Below are 7330 nucleotides of genomic sequence, written 5' to 3'. Positions count from 1 at the left end.
CTATTCTATATCTCATTCATACATCACGCTCTTTGTCATTCCCAACACCAGGGGTTGGCGAGCGAAGCGAGCAGGGGGCGGAGCCCCCTAGTAAAGAGAGATTGGGATTAGATTGGGAGCATGTGCTGCTTTTACAATGTTGTTGCATCCACCACACAACAAACCACCCGGATTGGGACCAAAGTGCAGCTGTGCAAAGGGTGACACCTCACTACCACACTGGAACAGTGTGAAAAAAACTGATTTTTTTGCAAAGGGTGACACCTCACTACCACACTGGAACAGTGTGAAAAAAACAATGATTTTTTTTTTATTTTTTTTTTTTTTTTACAGTGGCTAGAGTGCCAATTCTGCTACCAACCCACAAGTTTTCCCTGAAAGTTGGAGGACCTGCTTGCAGGGCTGGATGCAGATTAGCATCATACACAGGATGAAGTAATTGTGCAGATGCTGTGAAATTAGGCTCCAGTTCCCATAACCATAAATTGCATTAATCAGGTTCATTAAAGCCTAATTCTGGGTTTTTCCCAGTTGCTGCCTTTACAGACTAATTTTACACTAAATAAAATTAATCAATTTCAAAAATGGGTGGATAGTTGAATAGAATGGCTGACTAACTGGAATCATACTTTGGAATTCGGGAACAAGACAGGCAAAGAATCCTTGAATTTTTTTTCCCCAAGAGTGCTATTATTGCTAACATACCCAAAATTTCTGCTGCCTGCAATCAGTTTGAGAGCCATTATTCTATATTGACACCAATAAAGGGGTATTCGTACAACCTTATTGTGAGGAATGGTGCCAGTAAAAAAACAAAAATGTTACTTGAAGACCAATAGTCTCAGTATACAGTATATACATTTATAGTCTTGTGCTCAGTAGAGGCTGGTCAATTATGAATGGTTTACATGAGGCTAGAAAAGCAGTCAAAACAATGATCAGGTCAACATTTTTTTTTGCTTTATTATTTACCAATACAATTTTATTTGTGCAATACATAACATGCAACATTTTATTATTTTAAATATTAATTTTCAGATGCAAGTAGCAGCAGCAGTAACATTTTACCATATTGGAACCACTCTGTTTGGCTAGTCTCATAACATGAATCACGGCAACACATTTGCACGACAAATTGGGCATGTTGAATTTTTAGAAAGCCATTGGTCAGAGCAGTTCATGTGAAATTCATGAGAACATGGAAGATTGCGAAGTATGTCACCCTCAATGAATGCGGCCAAACAGACGCTACAAGTGGTGACAGAATTATTTTCATGAAAAGTCTTTGTTGACAACTTGTCCAGTTGTCTTTGAGACAGACCTTGGGGATAACAATCTTCTATATTCATAAACTGGGACCTGTATACTTCACCGACATGATCAAATCCTTCACTCTCATCACTGCTTTCGGGGCTCTCACTTTCAAAAGAGCCAGTGTCTCTGACTATCCCCACCACCTCAGATACAGAAACAAGAGAAGCATCTGCTTCCTCACTCTCATCACTGCTGGTTTCTGAGCATTCACTCTCTGAAAAATCCACATTTCGTACCATTCCCAGAACTTCAGACACAGTAGTAATAGTAACATGTCCAGGTTCTTCATATTCATCATTGTTGCCTTCAGAATTCCAACTTCCTGAGGAATCTCTCTCTCTTGACATGCCAAACTCCTCAGACACTGTAGCATGATCAACCCCTTCACTGTCATCACTGCTATCTGAGCTCTCACTTTCAGATGACTCTGTATTTCTGAGCTTACACAAAACTTGGGACAATGCAGCACTATCTGGGCCCTCACTTTCATCACTGCTGCTTGAACTTTCACTTTGCCCATAATTCTGGACTCTTCGCAGTGACATTACTTCACATGCAGCAGAATGACTTGGCTCTTCACTCTCACCACTGCTGCTTTCTGATACTTCACTTTCAGAGGATGTTGTGTTTCTAAGCATACTTAAGACCTCAGACACTGCAGCACAGTTTGGTTCCTCACTTTCATCGCTGCTGCTTTTTGAGCTCTCACTTTCAGCAGTGTTGATTTCTTTTAACACTGGAATTACTTTATATGCAGTAGCTTGCCTAGGCATTTCATTCTCATCGCTACTGCTTTCTGAGCATCTGTTGTCAATTGTATCTGAATCTCTTACAATCTTGAGCACCTCAGATACTGTAACACAATCTGGCCCCTCACTTTCATCACTGCTGCTTATTGAGCTCTCACTTTCAGTGGAATTCATGTTTCTTAGCAAAAACAACATCGCAGATGGAGAAGCACTGGAATCTTGTGAATACAGGCAATTTTTTTCCTCTCCAAGGGATGGACACATTAGTTCTTTTGTCGGTGAAGAACCCCAGTGTTTGTTGGGAGCTAAATGATTATAAGATACTCTGGTAACAGATGGTCTTTTTTCAGTCTGAGATCTCTCTGGTTGTCTCCAACCTGATGCTTCAACAGGACCAAGATGATGACTGGCATGACCTGCCACCTCTGAACATTCACAATTTTCCAGTTCGTTGGAATGCTCCATTACCTTTGGATTTGTTGGAAAGTTAAGCTCTCTGAGTGATCTTGCATTCCTCTTGTTTTGCCCTAAAAGAAATGCAACATTTATACAACTCCATTAGGTGAGTCTAAAATTACCAGCATAATTTTTAATAATTATGCATTTTATATAATGCAAAATTACAGCATAAATGAAATACAAGTATATGTATAGGTGTATTTAAGATGTTTATTACAAATAAAGTGTCAGTGCGTTTAAGATTAACAATATTGAATGCTTATGTGTAAGTTTACAGAAAGTGAAATACTGAATTACAGTATCTTGTGAATATGAAGACAAGCTAAATGAACTAAACATTTGTTGTAGACATAGATCTCTGTTTCTAACCAATAAGCAATACAAAACTGAGCTAAAATGTTTGCAAACAATATACTGTTGTATCTAGGGAACTGTGTGTAGACAGTATAACCCAGAGGCTAATTCATTAAACTCAAATAAAAAGGGATCCCTTCCTTTAACTCCTTAGGTAAATAATTGTAACTTTATAGCTCTGTACATGTAAATCACTTTCGGGTTAAAGTATTTGTTTGGTATATTCAGGTCTCTCGCGTACTCAATATAAAAGTCTGTGTAGCCTTTATACTTTCTGCATTTCAAAATGTCCCAAATTTACATAAAATAATAAAAACATATGCCTGTGTTTCAGGTAACTCCATGTCACAGTCTGATATAAAGCATATGGTCTCACATGTGCATATCCAAATATTCCTGTGCCTCTCTTATCTGCTGTACTGACAGAATTGTCATTCTTTGCATTATTATACTCTAAAATGGCACACAGGTGGGTACACCTGAGAATCAGTTATAAACCAATCAATTTTGATGTCATGATATTTATAAGCTTCTGGTACATTTAAATGGCATTATTATTCTGTATTTCTAGGAATGTAGAAATTGGCAAATAAGTGTGTTCTATAGAAAAAAAACCTTTCTTCCATCCATTAGTCCATCTATTCTCTAAACCCATTTGGTACTAAACAGGGTAGCTTAGACTCCATTCCAGCTAGCAGAGGACAGGAACAATCCCTGGACAGAGCGTTTAGTCCACCTCAGGGTGAACACACATACACATGCAAGACATACGCTAGGGCAAATTTAGAAATGCCAATCGACCTAACCTGCATGGAAATGAAATTTGATGTGAATCAGTGCAATGGCCAGACTAACCAAAAACATGGCCAATATTTTATCAGTTAGCCAAGTATTCACATCTTTGCAGATACAGGAATGATTTGGAAAATGCAAGATACTTGTCTTGTGTTTATTTAATCAAGCAGTTCAGGTTTACTGCCCAATATAGATCTTTGCCAATCATCCTTTCATTTTGGGATGCCTGAAGCAGCTGCTCGGGCAGAGTTGGACTTCCTACTTAGAAGACAAAATGTCCTTCATCTCCACTCTTAACTTTTTATTCACTTCCTGATGGAGCTAAAAGTTACGAGTTGGTCTCTCTACTCCCCTCCCTGAACTTCCTGGGTGTTTTAGATTTCCAGATGCCAGTATAGGCATGTTTTGGTCTAAGATATGAAGGTGCTACTTTCTTGTGAAGAGAAGAGGGTCAAGCTAGATGCTTGCATAGGTCTCTGGCTCATTTTTGTGGTCTTCCCTGTGCTCCAAGAGTCTTTGATATATGGTGATGGAGCCAGCTGTGACAATTTCTAACCTTACATGATAAAGTGAAAAAACTCTAAAAGGTTTAATATATTTTACAATGTAAAAATGAAACATAAAACTTACTGATTTGCTATATCATTACATAATTTATTTCTTTATAAATTAAACAGTGCTTATAGTAATAATGAAGAACTGACTTTTGATTTCTTTGGCAAAATATTTTCCTTTCATTTATTTTATCTAGTGAACATTACCACAAAGCTTTATAAACAACTGCAACTGTGGCAATCAAGGTTATCTCAAATAGTGCCTTACACAGCAAATACCATTCCAAAAATGAAATAAAACTAGTAGATATAGATTTCAATGCATTTACACAAGGTAACAGTCAACATTTAACTTTGCATCTATAGTGATTTAAATTTAAAAAATTAAAAATTTTATTTCTTCCACAGTATTATATAGGTTGTTGGCTGGAAAGTTGTTGCCAGGAGCAAAGAGTTGTTCTACATAAAATCTCCAAAGACAAACACTCAGCATGGCAATATCTAAAGGTAGTGACCATCCTCTAGTAGAGGCAGGGTCAAATCTTGATGTGTTTTGCAAGCTGGAAATGATACAATCGGAGTGGGCAGAAGCTCAAAGAGATTCTGCAGCACATTAGAGGGCAGATGGTCTAGCTGGTGCTAGAGGACCCTTGTTCTGTTTTTGGAGATTAAGGCAATAGGGATTATCAAGATAACACAAGACTTTCTCTGCCTGGGGAAACTGCAGTCAGCTTACATAAGGCTTACAAGAAGCAAGTGTTTCCACAAGGGGCAGCATAAAGTCCCCCTTTTCTCTTTCAAAGAAGCAGCAGCTGGTTAACTGTTGTAGCCTTTAAAGGCTCCAGATGCAACTAGGTTGCAAGAAAACAGGGGTACAGGGTTAATAGAATATACCTGGTATATGTACAGGTATACGTATTTAAAGCCTACAAAATTATTGCCATGAAAAAGGTTTAAAGGGATCTTAAAGCAGAAATAGGAAATTAAATGAGGGTGCTTTTTCATGTTACTTAAAAATGTGGTCAAGAAGGAACCCCCACCGCCCCAAACACACACACACACACTTGACTGATAAAAGTTAAAGCCTGGTTAGGTGGGCCCAGAGGATGGTGGGCTTGTTTAGTCCAACCATATTTTAATTTTATGTTTTCTCTTATTTACTCCTCATTTTTGTGTATGTTTCATTTTTATAATTAATGACCCATTGGCACTATTCAATAAAAATAAAATCATATATTGACTCCTCATTATGTGCTCTGCTAATTAGCCTTGGTTGTTTCCATCAGTGCTGTGTAATTTCTTATAATGAATTCTTTAAATTTTAATGCAGATCCAATCTTGAAATTAGTTAACATGCATTTATGAAAACCTTCATACATTTCAGTCTAGAGCTTTCTTCCAAAATGAAAATATGTGGAAACTCAATAAATGGATTCTAACTACACTACCAGTAGCAAAATATCATGGTACAGTTTTTGGACAGTTAATGTAAGCCACAGAGCAATTGCAGTTTTAGTACCTACATGGGGAAACCAAGAAGGGGGGCAGTGAGAAATGTTAAGAAAAAAGAAATTCCACATTCTTAATCTGATTTTTTTTATTAATTAATGACAAATAAGCACAAGGTGTACATCATTTGCCTATTTTAACTTAAGTATGACAATCAGTCCTATCCAGTGGGAAGGAGATTCAATGTTTAAATTTACCTAGTCTGCTACATCCTTCCCCGGTAGAAGAGAAAATCATGTCCATTTGGGTTTTCATAGGGAATCACAGACTCTATAAAGTGCTAGGAGGAAGAAAAGAAAAATGTTTTTCACAGATTACATGCTAGCATTCTGTCTTTCTGTTGGAGTAAAAGCAAACAACTGTATATTAACTTGTAATTATAAAAACAGTACTGGTGGTGGAAAACAGTGGTTATCTATTTAATTGGTCATTCCTTAGTATTACTAAATGCCTAAAGTACTCAGACCTTTTAAACTCAACTGTTGCTTTAGTGGTGTGCATGAGGCAATGGTAATATCAACATTTAACATGCATTTCAATTTCTCTTCCCAGAAAAGTCTAAAAATATAGATAATGTATTGCATCTACCCATCCATCGTCTAAACTCACTTATTCCATTACAGCGTCACAGGAAGCTGGAGACTATCCCGACGGCATCAGGCACAAGACAGGATTCACCCCACTTTCATTCTTACAGGGCCAAAGTAGAGTTTCCAATCAACCTAATGAGCACATGTTTGAGATTCAGAAAACTTCTACCTAGGTCCATGGAGCTGTAAGGCAGCATCATTAATCACTCTGTGCAGCCTAATGCATTTCAGAAAGAGCACACCATTTTAGCAGCTTTACTAAACTGGTAGTGAAAAAGGCAAAAATTACATAAAACATTAAGTTAGTTTGTTTTAATGTATAGCACAAATGCAAAAGAGTGATAAATAGGTAATTTTTTTTCCATTAAACATACATATTCATATCCTGAGCTTTGTTTACTACAATCTTTATTTAATCTCACCCTCACTCTGTCTTCTCTCAGAATTTGGCTCTCCATAGGTTTTTTCTGACATCTTCTCTTTAAATGTATTTAATCTTAGCTTCTGAAGCAATACTTAATTAAGACTAGTTAACCATCTAGAATCAGGTTCCAACTTTCAATGTGGTGATGGTCATGTGTTTTCAAAGTTTAATAACAGGTAATGATGTCACACTTCATAAATTATTCATTTACTAGTGCTTAGCAACAGCCAATTGCCAAGTGTCTGCATTCATGAATTATTCATATTACTGCAATAACAGGAAATTAAAGTTTTAAGTTTTTACACTTTTTTCAACATTGCAGTTCCCTTTCTGTATAGGTACTGTTTGAGTAAAAATAGTTCACAACTGTTTATGTTCAAATTTAATTGTGAAAATTTTACCTCTAAGAGGGTTGTTATATGAACACAACTATTACTTGAATTGTGTATGAAAAATGGTCTGAAAACTTAAAATTCATTTAAAAAAAACCAAACAGTTGCCATGGGGATAAAAAAAAAATCCAAAATAAGAGATGGCTTTTCTTAAAGGTTGGTTACATATACACAAGGAAACATATGGTAT

At 36.7% G+C, this 7330-nt stretch overlaps 1 protein-coding gene across 1 annotated transcript; it reads right to left on the bottom strand.

Annotated features, from left to right (window-relative positions):
• Positions 1–981: 981 nt before the first annotated feature.
• Positions 982–6871, bottom strand: LOC127527801 (E3 ubiquitin-protein ligase RNF12-B-like). The gene is made up of 2 exons (XM_051927655.1): positions 6747–6871; positions 982–2590 (listed from the first exon to the last, which is right to left on the bottom strand). The coding sequence occupies exons 1-2, from the start codon at positions 6796–6798 to the stop codon at positions 1110–1112; spliced, it is 1533 nt and encodes a 510-aa protein (XP_051783615.1). The 5' UTR covers positions 6799–6871; the 3' UTR covers positions 982–1109.
• Positions 6872–7330: the final 459 nt, after the last annotated feature.

This window comes from Erpetoichthys calabaricus, chromosome 5, assembly GCF_900747795.2.
Source record: "Erpetoichthys calabaricus chromosome 5, fErpCal1.3, whole genome shotgun sequence".
Taxonomy (NCBI): domain Eukaryota; kingdom Metazoa; phylum Chordata; class Cladistia; order Polypteriformes; family Polypteridae; genus Erpetoichthys; species Erpetoichthys calabaricus.
Note: the sequence above shows the minus strand (reverse complement) of the source record. Positions and strands in the feature narration are given on the sequence as shown.